The 20,067-nt window shown below is 38.0% G+C and overlaps 1 protein-coding gene across 1 annotated transcript in view; it reads left to right on the top strand.

Annotated features, from left to right (window-relative positions):
- ADGRV1 (adhesion G protein-coupled receptor V1) overlaps positions 1-20,067 on the top strand; it is a 516,573-nt gene that overhangs the window by 434,066 nt on the left and 62,440 nt on the right. The window contains exon 87 of the mRNA XM_045847901.1: positions 875-1,032. Within this exon, the coding sequence (XP_045703857.1) occupies positions 875-1,032 (158 nt within the window). The remainder of the gene's footprint in view (positions 1-874; positions 1,033-20,067) is intronic.

Below are 20,067 nucleotides of genomic sequence, written 5' to 3'. Positions count from 1 at the left end.
GTTTTTCCTTGAGTTTTCTTCAGAATCTATTGTTTTCCACTGTGTTGTAATTTAGGTTTACAAGTATTATATATTAAAAATGGAGCAGTTGGGAAAATATATTAAAAGAACACCACCTACTATTAAGATTTCTTGTAATTAGAAGTATGATAGTCTTTTAATTTGTAGAAGGTATGTCCTTTATAAGAATATCTCAAAAGTCCAGTTTTGGATATTGAAAACTTATTTAGTAGACCTCCATTTTGACATTTTTGGTGAAAGATTTTATGGAAAGAACAAGAGAATTTTATAACTCATGAGTAAAAATTTCCAGTTACATCATTAAAACCATTTTTTGTAGAATTTCAGTGTTACCAAAATAAATAAATAATGTAAGTTTGCCTTCTATCTCATTGTTCTAAATAACTTCTAGTAATATTAGATGTGATTGAGCAGTATAGCTTCTTAAGTGGAAAGTTGTCATCGTTTCCAAGAGAATTAATGACTCTTCAGGAAATGTGTAGCTTAGGAATGACAAGCCCTAGGGATCCTTAGAGTTGCCATTAAACAACACCTCCCTCGTGCAGTTTCCTAGTGAGACCTTTATCTCACTAGGCCAAGAAGATAGAGCTGGAAAGTAAGTGGGCATTTTTCAAATGCATTTGGTCAGAACCTTTTGTGAAGTTTTCTGAGCATCTTAGAATATGTATGTTTCATGGATCCTACTAAGTGAAGCAGCGGGTTAGATTTAATCCTGCAGCATTTGATCAACGCAAGCTTCAATTTAACAAGCCAAAGTGTGCTTTTGCCAATACTGAGACAAACAGTTAGCATAAAGCAATGATGTTTGCATCGAAGTTGTCTGGGTGATGTGATCTCTTCTCTTCTCTTGTAGGTGCTTCATCCCAAATATCTATGCAGCTCTGTTCACTGCAGCCCTCGTTCCTTTAACGTGCCTCGTGGTGGTGTTCGTGGTGTTCGTCCATGCCTACCAGGTGAAGCCACAGTGGAAAGCATATGATGATATCTTCAGAGGAAGAACAAATGCTGCAGGTTTGGAAGAGACCATATTTGTACTTTGGAGATGGGAACTTTTTAATGGTGGGGAAGATGTCAGTGAAATTTTTTTATCTAAAAAAAGAGTGAAGTTATATTTAGCTTTCAGCTCTGTAAGTGAAGCTCTAGTCTCCAGATACTCCTGCTTCTTGGTGCTTCCTGACCTTTCCTTTTCTTTAGGTCTCCATAGGTTTTATTCCTGGTTCCAGTCACAGCCTTTGGGAGTTTATCTTCAAGGTGTCCTCCAAGTTCAGCAGTAATAACTTATGTTCAACCTGTGAAATTTAGTAATGTGTTTCAGAATCTGAGAATTCATCACAAGCAAACTTCCACAATGCTCACGAGTGCTGCGTTTTGCATGTGGAGTTCTGACTGTGCTGACAGATGTTTAAAAACATATGTGATCAGACAGCTTCATAAGTGGCTACACATGTTTCATTATTTAAGAGTGCAAGTCTTTCCAGCTCAAATTGGCTTAACTGCAGCTCATTTTTTCCCTTTGAATCATACTTAGAACAGGTTTTTATGATCTGATTATTTTTTTGTTGTTAGATTAGAGTCTCAGAATTTTTTTTTTAACTAGGAACAATAACCACACACCTACATAGAAAAAACTCACTCTAAAATGGTATGAGTGACTGCAATGTTAGGGGGTGGGGGAATCCCTCTTGGGCCATGAGGAAGAGGAGTCTCCTCTTTTCTAAGCTTTGACAAATCTAAAGCCAAATGAATGAGAGGAATTCTTCACATTGTAAGTGCTTCTCAATGTTTAAGCAAGATATCATATATGAAGTCCCTAGAATAGTGTCTAATATATTCTTGGGGGCTCACTAGGTGGTGCCACTCACAGGATAATAAAAGGAGGAACTCTAATGTAAGAAAAGTCTTCTAGCTCCTGAATTGGATCAGGGAAGATAAGAAAAGATTTTCCTCATAGTATAAAGAGAAGGGACTTTTTTGTATTATTTTGTGAGGCCATAAGATAGCTGTATCTAGTTGCCTCTTCTGTATTCTCTCTCATTTAGCATGGAATCACTGTGGAGGCAGACATGTTGTTTAAGGTTATGATTAATCTTAAATTATTCTAGTGGAAAACAATTTAACATAGAAATCCTACTTTTTCATGGGACATAGGATTTTTCCAGACCTTATGCTTTTATTCAACTTGGGATTCATTTTATTACAATGCATATTCCTAAGGGAAGAACTATTTATGTACCCAAATGGCAAGATTTATTTTGTTTTCTATATAACATGGAAGTGCCAGTATTTGCATGTTTTCAATAATGATAACATGAGAGCCTAACACAATGAACTAATCCTTTTCATGCCTAAATCACTTCTATGCCTTTTGGATGTGATCCAGCATGGTTGCAATACGTAAACAACACTTGATCTAAAAAACATAGCACTCAAGCATTAAACAAAATTCTGAAAATCTCAGCATACTTGTTTGTCAACTAGGGAAACTTCTCTTGCAATAAAATACTAATAGAAGCTTTGCTCTATTGTACCTTTTTTAATATAAAAATATTTATGATGTTTCTAACTTCTGTATTCCCATGACAATTCAAACTAATACTTATTACCTCATACTTGGACTCCTACAGTATTTTCCTGATTGGTCACTAGTTTGAATCTTTTACTTCTCCATTTAATTTTCTCAGATGCCTGCATTTCAAAAACATAATGTGGATTGCTTCTCTCTCCAGCATTATAGTCCGTCAAGCTCTCTCTCATTGCCAAAAAGAAAAGTCCAGTCTTTTTTAGCCTACAGTACAAGAGTCTCCACAGTCCACCTTGGGTCATCTTTCCATCCCCAAGTTAGTTACTATTGATCCTGCACCCTGACCCTGCCAGTCTCTTTACTCTTTCCTAAAACTGCCTGCTACTGGCATCTTGTCCATGTAAGGAACCCTCAGCTTTGGACTCCTCGTCATTAATTGACAAAACCTGTGTGTTTAATAAGTGGTATGGGGAATGTGGATGAGAGAGAGGTGCAAAGGGCTTATCACCCATCATTAGTTCCCCAAAGCTGTCCCACATATAAACCCATTATCTAAATAAAAATTGTGTGCTGGATAAACACAAGTTAATTCCCCTAGACCCGACTTCCAACAAGATGTTACTCACTCTTTTATAAAAATCCTGGAAGCTCCCAATATACTACCTCTTCTATGAAACCTTTGGAATTTTCTCTTTACAGAGCCACACCAATAAGAATTACTCATTCCCTCATCTGTGCCTTAAAGAAAGCACTTTGTCCCTGCAGCCAGTATAGCACTTACCTTGGAGTGGTGACTTGTTTAGGAGTGTGTGGCTGATTTCCTTAATAAACAATGAATCCTTTCAGGGCAAGGACCATTATTATTCATCTCTGTATCTTCAGTGTCTTACAGAGTGCTCAGAGGATAGCAGCAGCATAATTAATATTTATTAAATAAATGAATTAAAGATCATGAATGCATCATGAAATCATATAATTAAGCTAAATATGGCATAAGAAGAGAAATCTATTATATCATCAAAAGTAGAAATTCAAAGATTTATCTCATTGATCTGTTTGTTGGTATCACCCTTTGAAGGTTGTTATTAAGACTATTTTTTCCTTGACATCTGTGATTTCCAAAACTACATGTTCAACTTTGACGTCTGACTAATCTTTTATATTTTATTAGCAACCCATTATAACTCACCTCCACTTGTGTATGCTCCATTTACCTTGAATTCAAAATTTATAGAAAAAAATTACTATCTAGACTACCAAGGAGAATTTAATGTTCTCTTTAAATCTTTCTTCTAAAATTGACCTGAAAAATTTCTACTTGAGATGGCACTATAAATGCATGTTTTGCCCACTACCCTGCTCCATATATTTAGAAGTTAAAGACAAGCTGTAACAATAGAAAATTTAAAAGGAGATTAACATCTCTGTAGATCAGAAATAATGCAGGAAGACAAAGTGATAAGCTGGTCTGAAGCCATGGACCCAATATTTTCTGGGTCCACAAGCAAGTGGATGAGGGGGTATCTCAATTGCCATGGTGCAGAACTGGAAACCAAAGGTCCCACCCAAAGCAGGTAGAACTGAGTAACAGTACCTGCATGAAAGGATCCTGAAAAAGAACTGTATGGTGCCTTGGGATTATAGAAATCTGGGAGCCCAAGTAGAAAGCAGATAAAGCATCTTATTAAATACCTGGGCCAAGCTCTCTTGAGTTCATAGACTATATCTGTCATATCCATATGTCACCATGGGATCAGGAGCCCCAAGACATCAAACTAGTCCTTGTTGGACCCAGGGATAATTGAAGGAAACTTCAAAACCATTAGAAAAACGTAGCCAGAGAGAAAGCAATGTGGAGGGCAAAAGCAAAGAAGCAAATGCTTTCTACTCACAATTACCTGCAATATAAAAATTCCAAACATTGGAGGAAAACTGACAAAAATAGCCCTAGAATCAGCAAAAGGATAGCTTTCATCTAGAAAAATATTTTAAAATAAAATAAACTATAAATAACTTTAAATATGTTAGGATCCTCAATAATATAAAGCAGGAATTATCAGACTACCACCCACTCATCTGTTTTCCCATTTCATTTATTTATTTTTTATAACTTTATTGAGATGTAATTTACATGCCATAAAGTTTATCTGTTTCCATTGTATGGGTCATTGGTCTTTGCTATATTTGTATAGCTGTATAACTATCACCATAATATAATTTTTGAATGTTTTCAATGTCCCCCAAAGAAACCCTGTTAGCAAACACTCGCATTATTCTCTTTCCTGACCCTAGGTAACCATTAATCAACTTCTTGTCTCTAGATTTATCTATTCTGGACCTTTCATATAGCAGGATCATAGAATATGAGGTCATTTGTGTCTGACTGCTTTCACTTAGCATGTTTTCCATGTTTGCCCATATTATAGCGTGTATCAGGATATAGAGGGTTTTTTTTCTATTTCCAAATAATATTCCACTGTATGGATACACTGCATTTTGCTTATCATTCATCAGTTGATATTTGAGTTGTTACCTTTTGGCTTATGAGGAATGCTGCCATTGACACTCATATACAAATTTTTGTATTAGCATATGTTCTCATTTCTCTTGGATAAATACCTGACATGGAATTGTTGGGTCATATGGTAGCTCTATATTTCACACTGAGAGGACCTGCCAAACTGTTTTCCAAAGTGGCTGCAGTGACCTGATTTTGTAAATGAAGTGTTTCTGAGTACACAGCCACACCCACTTGTTTACACATGTTCTATACCTGCTTTCACAATCCATACTTGAGGACATGTAGTACTACAGGGACCATGTGCTCCACAAAACTTAACATAGTTAATGCCTGGCACTTTACAGAAAAATTGTGTGACTGACCTGTAGTATAAAGGAAGACATATCCACTAAAAAATCACTTAAACTAAAAAAATAAAAAACAAATAAATATAAACAAATAAAATTAAAACAGACCAATTGAAGCCCTGCCTGGTATGGCTCAGTGGATTGCCAGCCTGTGAACCAAAGAGTTGCCAGTTTGATTGCCAATCAGAGCACATGCCTGGGTTTGGGGCCAGGTCCTCAGTAGGGGGCACACAAGAGGCAACCACACATCGATGTTTCTCTCCCTGTTTTCCTCCTATCTCTAAAAATAAATAAATAAAATCTCTAAAAAAAAAAATAAAACAGACAAATTGAAAATAAAATTGTAGCAATGAAAAATATACTAGTTGAAATTTTACAATATTAATATTCAAGATAAACTCTAGATGAGACACAGAGAAGAGGGAATTAATGAAATAGCATCTGAAGCTAGGATTGAGAAATTCACCAATGAAACATAGAAAAAAGAGAAAATACCAAAGCAAAGTTAAGAGATATGAGAATAGATTGCCAAAGGAAAGAATGCAGGAGATGTAGAGAACCAAGATTTGAAGAGGTAGTGATTGTGAATTTTCCAGAATTAAAAAAAAATAGTTACCTAACTATGCTTAAAGTAGATATCTACATGGAAAAAGAAAGTTGGGAGAGAAAGCTGAAAATTCTAGCCTATTAGTAAAGTATAAAGTCCTCATGTCTCTGTTTTTGAAAAACTGGATAGTGAGCAGCTTTTTCTTGCCTCCAACAGTCTGTACTGTATGAGAGGTACAGGAGCCCCACTCAGGGGCTCAAACTCCATGGTGCAAGCAGACGCAGAGAAGTTCTCTGCAAACCCAGCCTCTTCGCTTTCTCCTGAGAAACCTGCACTTTTTATCCCTATGTACACTTGATACCTGAGGAGAGCGGTTCTAGTAAGTCTCAAACCGAAACAGCTAAGTCCTCTGCAATTCCAAGCATACAGAAACAACCTTTTTTACCCTGAGGCAGCTGAGATGGTTTCCAGTGTGCTTATATTTGCCCTGCTTTTTTTAACTGGATGACCATTTTTAGATGTATTAGATAGTATTATGAAAAATAGATTCTCAAGTAATAAATGAAGAGGAGACAATAAGTCCCCCTTTTTTGCAGAAACTTAGTTTCTTAGTTTTACAAACACTAAATTTTGAGTATTATTGGTCAAGCATTGTTAAGGGCTTTTTTGTTTGTGTATAAATCAGTTTTAAAATGAGTATGATACATTACGAGAAGGAAAAGTTCAATTTGTAGTTTACTTAGAGCCAAGCTGTTTTTTTGTTTGTTGGTTTTTGGTAGCCATAATGATAATGATTATTTATTTACCTTAGAATTTTAGGTTTGGTAAACAGATGCAATAACACCAGTATCGCCTCTGAGTAACTGAAGGGCTTGCATAAATCATTTTGTTAGGCTTGGAATGTTTCATATCTATAGAACCATTCTCCAAACTAATCACTGTTGTGCAGGTTAAATGTGCCTGGCCATAGGAGCAATAAAAATCAACACTCGTGTGTGTGTCGTGACTGCTAAGTACCCAGTCCCTTTATACTGTGTATTTTGAGTTACTTTTTTGTTCCTGGTATCCTTAATTTCAGAGTTCAAATAAACTCAATGAAATCCAAAGGAAAGGAGAGCACAGAGATAGAGCTGCTAGCAAATAAACTGTGCTCTGTCTGTGCTGAAGTCTCCTGACGATGGCCACTGTCAGTCCCTTCCTTTTCTGAGCCGGGCCCAGGACGGCGATGACAGCTCGGCCTCTGTGCCTCTTTTGCTGCCTGACTGCTGTCAGCCACATTGTCAAATATCAGTGGTTCCTCATGACATTTGCTGGCCTGCTCCTCTCCTCACTGGGCTGAATGTGCAGTGAGAGTGAGTCAGGATAAAGGTATGTTCCCTGAACTAAATTTCAGTGTCTCAAACAGCACTTTAAACAAAGCTTGTAATTTTAGGGTTTGGTTTTGATCTCTGGCAATGATAAGCTTGTCTCTCCTTTGAGGCTCATTAGAATTTACTGGCTCCGTTCTAATTTAGCAGCCAGTTCTTACGTGAAGAATGATTCACATAAGACCAGGGAAGGAAAATAATTTGAATAAAAGGAGGAATTAGGCAATTACAAATCCCTTTCTTATTGGAAAAAAGGAAACCCATACATATGTTTAGATACAAAAGATCATCCCTTATTCAGAATGTTAAGTGACTTTGTTTCCCCTGACATTTAAAAAATTTCAAATAAAGTTCAGAAAAACCCAGTGAAATCCAAAGGAAAAAGAGGAAAAGGAAAGAGCTCCTGGTAAGTGCAGTCACCTCTGTGCTTTGCTTTCTAGAGATGGCCCCCGTCCATCACTTCCCTCCTGTGGCAGGTGTGCTACCTCTCACACACACCAGTGCAGTCTGTTTCACCTCTCTATAAATCTGGACTAGCTTTGGCCCTGGCCAGTGTGGCTTAGTGTGACAACACCCTGCAAACTGAAAGGTCACAGGTTTGATTCCCAGTCAGGACACGTGCTGGGGTTGCAGGTTTGGTCCCGAGTCAGGGCATGTGCGAGAGGCAACCAATCAATGTTTCTCTCCCTCTCTTTCTCCCTCCCTTCTCCTCTTTCTAGAATCAATAAGAGAAAAAAAAAGAGTAAAATAAATTTTTTTAAATAATCTTTTAAAAATCTGGACTAACTTTGGACTTGCTTAGACCAATATAATATGATGGAAGGGATGCCATCCCATAATGGTTCTGGCTTTTAAGAGAACTGGTAGTTTCAGTTTCTTTTCTCTCAGAAGCTAGCTGCTATGTAAGAAGTCCAGTTTCCCTTGAGACCACCATGAGGTTTGAAATGCCAGGCTCATTGAGTGGAGTGGCCACGTGGGGAGATGTGCTAAGCCAGCCTTCAGTGTTTTCAGGCACCTCCACTCTGATTCCAGACACGAGAGTAAAGAGGCATTCTGATCGTTTCCAGCACAAGTAGATACCACACAAAGCAGAAAAGCTGCCCAGCTCAGATTGTAGGACTGTGAGAAATAATAAATTATTTTAAGCCACTAAGTTCTGTGGTGGTTTTATTGCATAGTTATAAATAGCTGAAATGCTCTGCTTCTAGTATCCTTATTCTCACATCAGATTACAGTATATCATTTTGGATTTCACTGCTTGCAGGAAAATACATGGTTTATAAATAAAAACAAAAAAAGAATAGGATTTTTTCCGAAAGCAAAATTGAGGTTTCCACTAAAATGAAGTGGAAGTAATCTTACCTATTAACAGTATGTGCTTGAATCAGATCCAGAATGACCAATATAACAGGTTTCACGTGTCCTTGGCAGTACACTGCTTGTTTGCAGTCTACTCTCAGTTCCACTCCTCAAAAGAAAATAAAACAATGCCTAGGGACCTTAGGAAAACCCGAGCTTCTCACCAGACTATGAACAATCTCTTCTACTTGAGCTTGAAAAATCTTTGTGAACACAGTTCAATGTTCCCACATTTTGCCAACAGTGGTGGGGAAGATCCAAAATTTTTAAAGAAGCATTGTGGATGCTTGTCCTCTGCTTAGATTCATATCTATGACCTCAATCTTCAAAGATTTAGATCAGAACTCTTTGAGCCTGAAAGGCGATGTGCAGTCAGTCTTTTGTGTTTGTTTTCTTCACTGCTGTGCTTGAGAGCATTTCGGATTTGATAATGCTTATTCAACAGTAACATTAGGAGTTAGTTTCCTGAGATTTAAAACATCCAGATGAAGGGCTTCCGGCAAGATGGAGGCATAGGTGGACACATCGTACCTCCACGCACAACCAAGATTGGAACAATAACAATTTAGAGGCAGAATAACACCCAGAATGACAGAAAATTTATCTGAATGGAAGTCGGACAGCCAAGAAGTTGAAATAGACCCATTCATCCAGACCGGTAGGAGGGGCGGAGACAAGGAGCCAGGTGTGGGTCGGGCGAGGGTCGAGGCACGGAGAAAAGGGAGAATTGGGCACATAAGGCAACTGGGAACCGCATAAGGCATCTGGGGCGCACAAGATCGCAGCTGGTGGACCCTAAGTACGAAAGCGGCAGCTGGCAGACCCAGTGAGGCGGTGATTGTGGAACAGGGCAGAGCGCACAACTAAGGATCTCAGGGAAGGGTCTGAGGTCCCACGGAGAACAGAACTACCGCCATTGTTCCCTCTCAACCTCGCCCTCACATACAACGTCACAGTCTAGCGACTGGGGTGCCCAGCCCTGATGAACACCAATGGCTCCGCCCCTCACTGTAACAGGAGCGACCAGACCAAAAAAAAAAAAAATAAAGAGAGAGAGAGAGAGAGATGGCTCAAACAGAAAAACAAATCAGTGCCCCAGAACTCATCCTTTTGAGCAACCAAGAGATAGCTAACCTATCAAATGCATAGTTCAAAACACTGGTGATCAGGAAGCTCACAGAATTGGTTGATTTTGGGTGCAAATTAGATAAACAAATGCAGGTTAGTGTAAAAGAAATGAAGGAAAATGCACAGGGAACCAATAGTGATGGGATGGAAACTGGGACTCAAAACAATAGAGTGGACCAGAAGGAAGAAAAAAACAACCAAACAGGAAAGAATGGAGAAATAAGAATTCAAAAAAAATGAGGAGAAGCTTAGGAACTTCCAGGACATCTTTAAACGTTCCAACATCTGAATTATAGGGGTACCAGAAGGGGAAGAGGTAGAGCAATAGATCGAAAATGTATTTGAACAAATAATAAAGGAGAACTTCCCCATTCTGGCAAAGGAAATAGACTTCCAGGAAGTCCAGGAAGCTCAGAGAGTCCCAAAGAAGTTGGACCCAAGAAGAAACACACCAAGGCACATCATAATTACATTAGCCAAGGTAAAAATGAAGGAGAGAATCCTAGAAGCAGCAAAAGATAAGGAGACAGTAACCTACAAAAGAGTTTCCATCAGACTGTCAGCTGATTTCTCAAAAGAGATCTTGGAGGCAAGAAGGGGCTGGAAAGAAGTATTCCAAGTCATGAAAGACAAGGGCCTATATCCCAGACTACTCTATCTAGCAAAGCTGTCATTTAGAATGGAAGGGCAGATAAAGTGCTTCTCAGATAAGGTCAAGTTAAAGGAGTTCATCATCACCAAGCCCTTATTTTATGAAATGTTAAAGGGACTTATCTAAGAAAAGATTAAAAAAAAATGTATAGTAAAATGACAGCAAACTCACAATTATTAACAACCACACCTAAAGCAAAACTAAAAGAAACTAAGCAAATAACTAGAACAGGAACAGAACCACAAAAATGGAGATCACATGGAGGGTTAGCAACAGGGGAGTGGGAGGAGGAGAGAGGGGGAAGAGGTACAGAGAATAAGTAGCATAGATTGTAAGTAGGAAATAGACAGGGAGAGGGTAGGAATAGTGTGAGAAATGTAGAAGCTGAAGAACTTATGGGTATGACACATGGATATGAACTAAAGGGGAGGAAGAGGGAGGGGAGGGTATACAGGGTGGAAGGGACTGAAGGGGGGAAATGGGACAACTGTAATAGCATTAGCAATAAAATATATTTTTAAAAATCCAGATGAAAAGTACTAAATAAAATCATAGAGTTGAGGGAAAGCTTACATTTTTGTTTAATCTCCTGATTTATACATGTAACCAAAGAAGGAAAGGGACTGATAATTTGTGGCAGGGCTGGGTCTTTCTAGAACTAAAATTTTCTGATTATTTTTTTCTCAGCAAACTTCCTTTTACCTAGTCACAGTTAAATATTGATAAGGACAAGGATAGCTCTCTATTTAGTCTATTTCAGTACTGAACTTTTAGGTCCAATTTACATTTGTTTGCCAGGTGGGCAGAGGGCACAGGGCATGGATGCAGTGGAGTTAGAAGAAAGAATAAAGGGCTGCACTGTGTGTAAGTGGCAGGTGTGATTTACCTGGGCCCTGGTGGTCATAATTATATTATCATCACCACTGCCAATTAAGACTCACCATATGTCAGGCCCTGTGTGAAGCAGTTTGTATATACTATCTCTATTTTTACAAGACTCTTATGAAGCAAGTATTATTATTTATATAGCCAGGTAACGAATCAGGATATGAGAGTCACAGAAAAGTATCCAGGCTTGCAGTTGGCGTGAGAGCCCCACGTGACCCTCGAGCTTTCCAGAGCTGCCGCTGCTGCACCAATACCATTTGTTATCAAAACTTTCATCAAGAAAAATGACCTGAAAACACTGAATGAGACCTACAAAAGTCATGTCATAAAAGTGGTGGACTCCTTTCCCCAGAAAGAATTTGAAGTGATCTGGCCTGGCAAATTAATTCTTTGTATTCTGATTTCCAAGAAAGGCAGCCTTTTCTCTTTAAGGTACTGAAACATCCTTAGTTTTCCTTATCATTATCATATGTAGTACAGGTATAATGGTAACACTTAACTTCACAGAGCTGTTTGAAGGATTAAATGTTAATTCATATCAGAGCTTTAGTGTACACTTTCTGTAATATACTTAGCCCTCAGTATGTATTGGTATTTCTATTAGCAAAATTTTGTTTTGCTCCTTCAATGACAGTTTAATATACTTTTATTCTAGTTGAGCTTTATAAGGTAAAATGAAACATTGAAAAAATAGTGTTATAGATATAGCATTACATTTAGCATGTGAAGAATAGTCAGATGTGTAACTCTTTTGTCCTATATGCATCCTAAATATCTCCTAAATATGCTTCCCTCTTTCTTTCTTCGTGACTATGACAGGTGTATTAATCAGTTCAGGCTGCCATAACAAAGTGCCATAGACTGGGTGGGTTAAACAACTGAAGTTTATTTCTCGCAGTTCTGGAGACTGGGAAGTCCCACAGTCCTGTTCCCAGCCAATTCAGTTCCTGATGAGCCCCCTCTGCCTGGCTTGCAAAAGGCCATTTTCTTGCTGGGTTTTCAGGTGATAAAGAGGGAGTGCAGGTGGTGGGGGGTAGAATACTTTTCTCCTGTCTCTTCTTTTAAGGGTAATAAGGATCTACCCTTGTGGCTTAATTACCTTTCAAAGTCCCTGTCTACAAATATCCTCTTTCTTTAGCTATACTTAACTAGTGCTGTTGCCTAAAAATCACATGATTTCTGGTAAGCCTGAACTTAAATAACATAACTGAATCCACTCTCATTTGCTTGGTTTATCAACAAGTTTATGGTCAGGGAGGAGAAGGAATGGAATCAAAGCTCTTCTCGAGCTTGATCGCCATTGTGGAGGGGCTTCAGTGGGGTGTTAGCACAGATGTGATCAGTGTGGTATGCATTTAAAGCCACTAGCAGAGAGCATCACAGCAGCATTGCTGCCCAGGTGCGCTGCACACTTTCTGACCTTCAGTGCAGTTCACATGTGGCATTGATGCATGCATAACATTGCCACACCTCAGTATGAACCACGGAATCAATGAGACTTTCCTCATTGCTTATAATTTTTGTACATACATCAAGTGAATTTCTCATATATTTCCTTGGCAGTTTTTTCTCCAAATTAATCAGGAAAGTTGCATTTTAATTTTCCTGGCATACTTCACTTTTTAAAAAACTTTCTCCTGCTCAAATCCTTCTTTCTTTATCCTGGAAAAATTACTGATGAGCCATTATTTTCACTTTCCTTTGAAAGCCACATAAAACGATTATTCATGTTTATTTCTTTGAACTAAGAGCACATTTTTTTTTAGTGGATGACTGAAATCTTCTATTTAACTTTTGGCTGATGAAAGTACAATATCTTTTTTATGTATCTTTAAAATGTGTATTCAGACAGTTTCTAAAGAATGCATATAAAATCCAACTAGCAAGTAGGAAACTCAGTTTTTTAGGGCTGTTTTATCTTCGAATATCTGACATTGAAGACACCACAGTCCCCTTCTGACCTAGTCTGTGAGCCGCCTTCATTGCTGTTAGTGCTCATCCTATAAATACACCGAGGCTCCCTCTAATCAGCCAAATCCCAAGCTCTTAGGTGTCAATAACAATCTTGATCCGCAACATTTTCAAAGTCTTATTTATTGCCATTTTTATTATCTACACATACTTCCAATTTATGATTTAATGACTACACAGTTACTTTTTTAAATGCAGTCATAGAATAATAGTTGATCACACTTTAATTAATCAACTGGCACAATATTAAAGAGAAGATTCAGAAATAAAGTATGTTTGACTTGCTAGGACTAGGAAAGTAGCAAGTGGGGACAGGTAATCTGGGAAATTAGCAGTCGTGTCATAAATTTCTTTACAAATGTGTATTTGGCACGAGTCCTACCATCAGAGTGGCACACTTAATATTTTACATGTAAAACTCAGAAAGCTGAATAAAAGCAAATGACATTTTTGTAAGGAGCTTCCTTTTAGAAGAAAAGTACACCATATCAAAGGTGAAAATCTTTTCACAAAACTACTCTTTTCACTCGCCTTTTCTTAACCAAAATGGTCTGCCTCATAAAAGCTCACTTTCCTTACAACTAGTTGGAAGAGACTACTCCTTCTACCTAACAGGATGTCAAAAATATTCTTCCTCTCCTTAAATCTTTGCTTTTTGGCTTATACTACCTTTTTCCTCTTCATGTTAGTGTGGTTACCATTTCCCGTGACATTCTCCCTTCCTGGGTCACCGTTTCTCTCCCCGCGTCTCTCGCTGAGCACAACCTCTTTCTGTCCTCCTCTCCCTGCTCCTCACTCCTACTTGCTGTGTATCGTCATTGTGGCCTCCCTTCCCTTCACCCTGCGATTGGACATTCTGAGGATATTTTCACTAGCTCCCGGCATTTCCTTGCCAGCTTGGCTCCCTCCCTAAGCATTTTGCCAGTCATCAGCCCTGTCAATGCCTACACTTCTGTTTACCAGCCAATTAGTACTTCTCTGTAACAGATACGCATTTATTCTAAGTATCCTTAAACTGGGCCATCTCTGCTTCTCAGAAACTCTTTGGATTACCTTTAATTGATTCTTAATCTTTGAAACAGATTCACTGCCCTTAAGTCTTATACATAATACTGTTTATTCTCACATTCTATACAATTGTGAAACAACATAATGTTACTTTATTCAACTTTCCATATTTTTATATACTCATTTCTTTGTTGTTTCCTTTCCTTGGCACTTTTCTTCCTATTTCAGATGAGGAGGTACATAGTTCATTATCACCAAAGCCAGGTCTCTCAGTTGTGCCCTCCATCTGTTTTTCTTTCTCTTGGAACTTGCTTCATTCAATTCTACACAATTGTCTTATGTCTTAAATCTCTCTCTCTCTCTCCTCTGTGTCTTTCCCCTTCATCTAAAAACATGTGTCACTTTTCACTGCCTCAGAGAGCTTACTCATCAAGTTACTTCCCTGCCACTCTCCTTCACCAACAAACTTCTTGAAGAGTAGTCCATATGAGCTAGCTGAACTCATTACCTTCTGTTCATTGCTAAATCTTGAGAGTGCCTCGCTCATACTTTTTCATTCATCACCTATGACTTTGGACACCAGATCTACCATTGTCTTAACTCATGTCCTTATTCTTAAACTCTTCTGCACAAATCAGTATCCCTCCTTGAATAATCTGTTTCCCTAGGATTTCATGACACTCTTTTTATTGCCCTGCTAAATCCAAGGCCATGAAACATTCTTCTTATGACTCAACTCTGGAGTATATCTGCTTTTCAGTGATTACCTTTGCCTTTTTAAAATCACAGTGGTAATTTTCAAATCTATCAATTTGAGTCCAACTTCTCTCCCCAGCTTCTTTTATGTGCTCCTTCTGAGAATGAGATCTTGTCCTCAGGAAATACAGAGTTGGTCATCGACTTTGCTCCTGTGCCTGTCCCAGCTGCTCTGATCACTATGTTATACTTTCTTCTCTTCTTCCTCTTAGTCCTTCTCTTATTTTCCTAACCTTGATGCCAGTGTAATTTCTTTTACTCCACAGTTATCAACTTTCAGGTCAGCAGTTTTCAAAAATGATCATTAAGATCACACTTTCAGAAATTATGGTTTGATGAGTCACTCTACAGACTTACTGATTTAGAATCTCCAGTGTCAAAGTCCCAATATCTGCATAGTTTCAAGGTTTCTTATTGTTTTCTGATTTGGGAGTATTATGGGAGATTCTATTTTGGTAATATTCTGTGTCCATCCCCTTCCTTCCATTGTGGGATCCACTTCTCTGTCATTACCTTGGCATCAAACCTTTATCCTCACTCACCTTGACCACTGCAGTAGTTATCTAACTGGTGCCCCTGTCTCCAGCATTCTCTCTCCTATTTACTGGCCTACAAGATTAAGTTCTGTTTTGATTAGGCCACCCCTCTGGTCAGACATTTTAAATGGCTTTCCATTTCCTGTAAAAAATTACATATTGCTTACCCTGGCCCTTGGGATCCCTTCATGACCTAGTATTACAAATTCTTCTCACTGTTTACCTTCATGGACCTTTAACTTCAATCAAAAGGAATAATTTATACTAATTTATGCATTTGCCTTTTTGTCTCTACTTATGGCATTCCTGCTACCGTAAGCTCCACCATGTTTAATCATAGCTCATCCTCAAGGCCCAGCTGAAATTTCTTCCTCACGAAGGTCCCCTTGATGCCATTGACTAGAAATAACTACTATTTTCCCTCATTTTTATGTAACTTGATTTCTCCTACTGTTTACCTTCTACCTTTTATTATAGTGCATGTCTGTGTATATGTACATACATGATAGTATATATAGTTAATATATATTTGAAAGGAAATCCATATGTAATTTATCCCTTTACCTGTCACATTTTAGCTAATATATTTTTATGCTTGCTGATGAAATATATTTCTTGCACAGCAAGCAGTAGCCAAAGTTTACATAAAACTGTTCTAAATGTTCTGTGTTTCAATCATTAAATCCTCACTGAATCTATAAAACCTTATTGGGAGGTGCTAGTGTTATTCTCATGGGAAGGTTGAGCAAATTGTGTCTTTGAACAGTGAAGTACTTCTCCAAGTTCACACAGTTGGTAAGTGGCCTTCAAATAATATTTCAAGTCCATGTCCATAACTACTATACTGGTCTGCTTTTTTTTAATGAATAAATCCTACTCAGTCAACCCCGATGCCTGCTTTAAACATTTTTTAATTGGCTGGAGGCCCATATTTAAGATAGATATAGTCCTTTTAACTGAATTTGACAAACAAATTGTAAAATTTAATATAAATAACCTTCATGAAAGCAAATGATATGATTTATAATTAGTATGCACCACCTTCAAGAAAGAAGTACAAATTGGGTCATAGGAAAAGACTAAAAGTATTGGAGAGCAATTTAAAGATTCTATTATAGTATTATAAAGAGTGAAAATCAGTGTTCTTGTAAATAAACAAGTTATCAAAATGAACAATATTTGATCCTTACATTTATTTAACTATACAGTTTCTAAGAAGGCTGGTGCTTTCCCTCTCTCCATCACCCCTCCCCCAGTGCCAGAGTTTTAGCAAATAAATACTTAATTTATATTTATGGTAAAGGTGCTTTGACAACATGAAAAAAAATTTTTTTACAAATGTCCTTCACAAACTTTGTAACAAAATCAGCTTCACTTGGTTAAAAAAGAAAAAAAAACAAACAAAATGTAGCAAGATCTGTCTAGCCTATTAAAGATGAAATTGAATAGTAAAAATAGCTCCACTTGGAGGGCTTGGGAAGCAGAGTGACCAAAACACTGTATGGCTGCTCATTCATTAGTCTTACATACTGTCAAACTTGGGATACCTACAGTTAAATAAAATTCCAATGGTCTCAGAGAGGGAGAGAGGAGGAGAGAGGGAGGGAGGGAGGGAGGGAAGGAAGGAAGGAAGGAAGGAAGGAAGGAAGGAAGGAAGGAAGGAAGGAAGGAAGGAGGGAAGGAGGGAAGGAGGGAAGGAGAGAAGGAGTAGAGTTTTGAGTCTAGGACAAAAATAAACTACGGTATCTACCTTACATTTACTGCTATTATTTGATACCAGTGAGACGGTCTAACCATTAACAGTTTTAATTGCACATGAAACAGAAGAAAAAGAGTTGGAATTAAAATCTCATAAATGTTAAACTTTACATATGACACTGACAGATTCAGAAAGAAATTTGTACAGTATATCATTGGGTACAAATCACTTTGATCAAATTACTTTGATAACTAATATACAAATGTTATCAATGTAGGTATTATTATCTTTTTGGACAGACACCTTCTCCCTAGGTCATCCACAAGGCATTCAGTCTGGGGATTACAATTCTTTCTTAACACAATGGTTTCCCTTTCTTTTCCATGTAAGGGCTTGGTCCAAGGTTGTTAGTAAGAATGAGCAGTAAGATATTAGTTTACTCCCATATGCATAAAAACCCCTCTCTTACCTGTGGATACTGTCCCATTGTTTAAATAGATAATGATAAGCCTTTAAATAGCAAAGATATCAGACCACTTTATGGTCTATTATTTTTGTATATGCCTAAAAGCAGCACTGTAAATGAGTTTGGTATTAATTTTCTTTATTTAAAAAATAGTTATTTAACAACAGAGACCAAGTATATCTTCAGAGCTTTTGGAAATTATGCATATAACATTTTTAAGATCAAACAATCTGATAGCTGCTGATGTTGCTGGTGAAAATGAGTCTCTTCTTGAGATCACAAGGAAGACATTCCAAGGACCCACACACAGGTGACTGTGGTGTGGCAAACTTTATTCTAGATGAAATATTCAATGGAAGCTGGCCCCTGGGTTTCCAATACTCCATCTCTTTCTTTTCATCCATGGAAAAAGTTCAGCCTTGTCCTCAGCAAGGCCAAAGCAAAAACCAGTGTCTGGAGTTTCTGCTTCATGTTAAAGCTTAGTCCTTTTGGAGCCACAGGCAGCTGCTAAAGAGTCTTAGTCCCTGTCCAGGTGGCTTAGCTTGTTCCCAGTAGCAGAGTCCACCTGACTGCCTGTCATGTGGCTGCTAAGGCCACATGGCTGTAGAGGGAGAAAATATGAGTGCATGGGACGAGTGTGGGCTAGAGAGAGAGAGAGAGAGAGAGAGAGAGCGCGCTTCTTTGTTCCCCTAGGATTATGTTAGCTTGGGTTTGAGATGGAGCAGGTGATTTTTCAAAAGAACTGATCAACTTCCCAAGCTTCCACGCACATTTGATAGGTCCACACCACAGTTAGACTTACAGGCCTCTTTGGTCCAGCTATGCACCCCCCAACAATCCAGTACTGGCAGAACAGTGCTGTAATCCTCTGGTGCGTGAAGCAATAGCATCCTGGTGAAGCAAACAGGTGCATGCTCCCCAGTTCATTAATTAGCTAAATACCAACAGTAACAATGGGAGAAGAAATGCAAGTAATCCCATTGAGAGAGAAGAACCAAAAGTTTTAACTCAAGTAAATGTTTGCAATAGTAACATGACAAAGGAAATAAAAAAATAAAATAAAATTTGTAGTTGGTTGTACAGGTTTGTAATATGATGGCCAGAGAACCAAATTAAAGAAAGAAAGTAAGCATTAGGTCAACTGGCATTCATCCAGATTGAGAATGAGGGCCTTCCAGAAAACAGTTCTAGGAACTGACATATTTAACACATTGTAAATATTTTCTTGCACACATAGAGATATCTTTAGAGTTAATTAGTCTGAGTCATTGAGTCAGAATTAACTCAAGACTTCATTGTTGAATTTAAAACTAATAAATCTCAATGACTGCAGTATAATATCCTATCAAACTATCCATAAAATTATAACTGGCTATTCATGGCCAAATACATAGTAACCTAATTTCAAAAAATTATGAGGCTGTCTAGTAAGATGCAAAATATAGATGTAGGCAGATTGAAAGATGCATTGTATGTTTTCATTGTATTATAAAAAAGCTAAGTGTGTTGGAAGCTCCTGTTAGGTGCATGCCTGGGGATGAGTGTCTTGAACTCCTTTATGGCTGAGTAACTAACTGGTAATGTAATTAGAAAACTAGGTTAAACCAGTCTTCCATCGTTAGTTGGCTGACTGCCTGTTTGTTTTAGAACTCTGATCTAAAAACTTTTGTTATAACGTCATTTTATGAAACATTTATTAAATGTGTAGAAAATCACTATGTTGGTTGTAAGCCGGTTGATAATTTTCTTTCTCATAGTTCCAAGACTTTTTCTCCTCACAAAAAGAAAACAGACCATTTAATCTTTTACTTAAAAATCACAGACCTATTTGACCCCCCCATGCACACCCCATCCCCAGTAGGATAGTATCTGGCAACTTTGAAGTACATGGTTCAAATGAAATTATTCTAATAACAGGTCATGCAGGGTCTATGTGGGTATGTCTCATCTAACTTGATTATTCTCCTTAGAATCAAAATTATAGCCTACAAATTGAAAATTATATATAGCTCTCGCAAGGCAAGACCATAATTCTAGGTTTGTGCCATTTTTTTTCAATCCCAATAAATCACACTCAGAGCAGGCCTGACACCGAACTGTCCTTTAGCATTCAGGGGAGCCCTAAGTCAGGTGTTGACGAAGTACTGCTATTCAGGTTCTCGGCAGACTTTGAGACTCCTCTAAGAATGTGCTCCCACTCTTCTTCTTTTCCCCTGGAAATATACTCTAGTCCATCCTCTGTGCCTCTGGATCCAATATCTCACCTCTTCAGATCCATCA

This window comes from Phyllostomus hastatus, unplaced genomic scaffold, assembly GCF_019186645.2.
Source record: "Phyllostomus hastatus isolate PE091 unplaced genomic scaffold, TTU_PhHast_1.1 phas_contig_58, whole genome shotgun sequence".
Lineage (NCBI taxonomy): Eukaryota > Metazoa > Chordata > Mammalia > Chiroptera > Phyllostomidae > Phyllostomus > Phyllostomus hastatus.
The sequence above is the reverse complement of the archived record's forward strand: the minus strand, read 5'-3'. Positions and strand labels throughout refer to the sequence as shown.